General features: G+C 36.2%; 1 protein-coding gene across 1 annotated transcript; it reads left to right on the forward strand.

Moving 5' to 3' along the window:
* Window positions 1-328: 328 nt before the first annotated feature.
* Window positions 329-1,282, forward strand: LOC101539296 (olfactory receptor 6C2-like). Its single transcript, XM_004601894.2, has one exon. The coding sequence runs from the start codon at window positions 329-331 to the stop codon at window positions 1,280-1,282; it is 954 nt and encodes a 317-aa protein (XP_004601951.2).
* The last annotated feature ends 380 nt before the right edge of the window (window positions 1,283-1,662 follow it).

The following is a 1,662-nucleotide window of genomic DNA, read 5'->3' on the forward strand; positions in this document are numbered from 1 at the left end:
CCAAATAATAATAGTGAGTTTTCTGTTGAAAAATTGAATGTAATAAAAGTAAAGAGAAAGTAAAGTGAAAATCATCAGCGACACAGGTGGGGGTGGGGGTGGAATGGGTTCTTGGTGGTGGAACTTCTGCACTGGTGAAGGTATGGGTGTTTGATCATTGTATGACTGAGACTTAAGCCTGAAAGCGTTGTAACTTTTCACATGGTTATTCTATTAAAAATTAGATAAAACTAGTATAAAAGAAATTCCATATGAAAATATATTTCTCAAACTTCCTGAACTCATCTCTTTGTTTACATATAGATTGCAAGGAACTCAAGCATCAATAATGAGAAACCACACAGCAATAACCACATTCATCCTCCTGGGATTAACGGATGACCCACAACTACAGATTTTCATTTTTATACTCCTACTTATTGCCTACGTGTCAAGTGTAACAGGAAACCTAACTATCATCATCCTTACATTAGTGGATTCCCACCTCAAAACAGCTATGTATTATTTTCTTCAAAATTTTTCATTCTTGGAAATCACCTTTACTTCTGCATGCATTCCAAGGTTCTTGTACAGTCTATCAACAGGTGATAGAATCATTACCTATGATGCTTGTGTATGCCAGGTATTTTTCACATATCTGTTTGGAGTAACTCAATTTTTCCTCCTGGCTGCTATGTCTTATGATCGGTATGTAGCCATCTGTAAGCCCCTGCATTATGTGACCATCATGACCCATAGTTTCTGCAAAAGACTCGTACTCTACTGTTGGACAATCACTTTAGTGATGCTATTCCCAGGACTTATTTTATTTCTGAATCTGGAATTTTGTGACTCTAATGCCATTGACCATTTTTTCTGTGATGCGTATCCTATGCTGAAGATCTCATGCTCAGATACATGGTTGATAGAGAAGATGGTTTTATTCTGTTCTACATTTATCCTTGTAGTTACTATTATTTTTGTTGTCCTATCCTATATAAGTATCATTCAAATGATTCTAAAATTCCCCTCTGCTCAGCAAAGGAAAAAAGCATTTTCCACTTGTTCTTCTCATATGATTGTGGTTTCTATTACATATGGTAGCTGTATCTTTGTTTATATTAAACCATCAGCAAAGGATGAAACAGCCATTAATAAGGGTGTTACAGTTATAAATACTTCAGTCTCCCCTATGTTAAACCCATTTATTTATACTTTGAGAAACAAACAAGTTATTCAAGCCTTTAACGGTTTGGTTCAAAAAATATACAGCTTTTGTGGAATTAGAAATATGCTAAAATAAAGATGAAAAGAAATTTTATCTGAATATAAATATACATATATATATTTCCACACATGTGTATATCACTGTATCACTGTGTCACTGTCATCCTGTTGCTTATCATCAGTTTGCTCAGGCGGGCACCAGTAACGTCTCCATTGTGAGGCTTGTTGTTACTCTTTTTGGCATATCGAATATGCCATGGGTAGCTTGCTAGGCTTTGCTGCGTGGGCGAGATACTCTCGGTAGCTTGCTGGGCTCTCCGAGAGGGGTGGAGGAATCAAACACGGGTCGGCTGCATGCAAGGTAAATGCCCTACCCACTGTGCCATCGCTCCAGCCCATGTATGTATATATATATATATATATATATATATTAAAATATTTTCAATAGTATATAAT

This window comes from Sorex araneus, chromosome 2 (assembly GCF_027595985.1).
Source record: "Sorex araneus isolate mSorAra2 chromosome 2, mSorAra2.pri, whole genome shotgun sequence".
NCBI classification, from domain to species: domain Eukaryota; kingdom Metazoa; phylum Chordata; class Mammalia; order Eulipotyphla; family Soricidae; genus Sorex; species Sorex araneus.

Bases quoted from the DNA above. Each gene is read 5' to 3' on its own strand.
- LOC101539296 (XM_004601894.2), top strand. From the start codon at position 329: ATGAGAAACCACACAGCAATAACCACATTCATCCTCCTGGGATTAACG.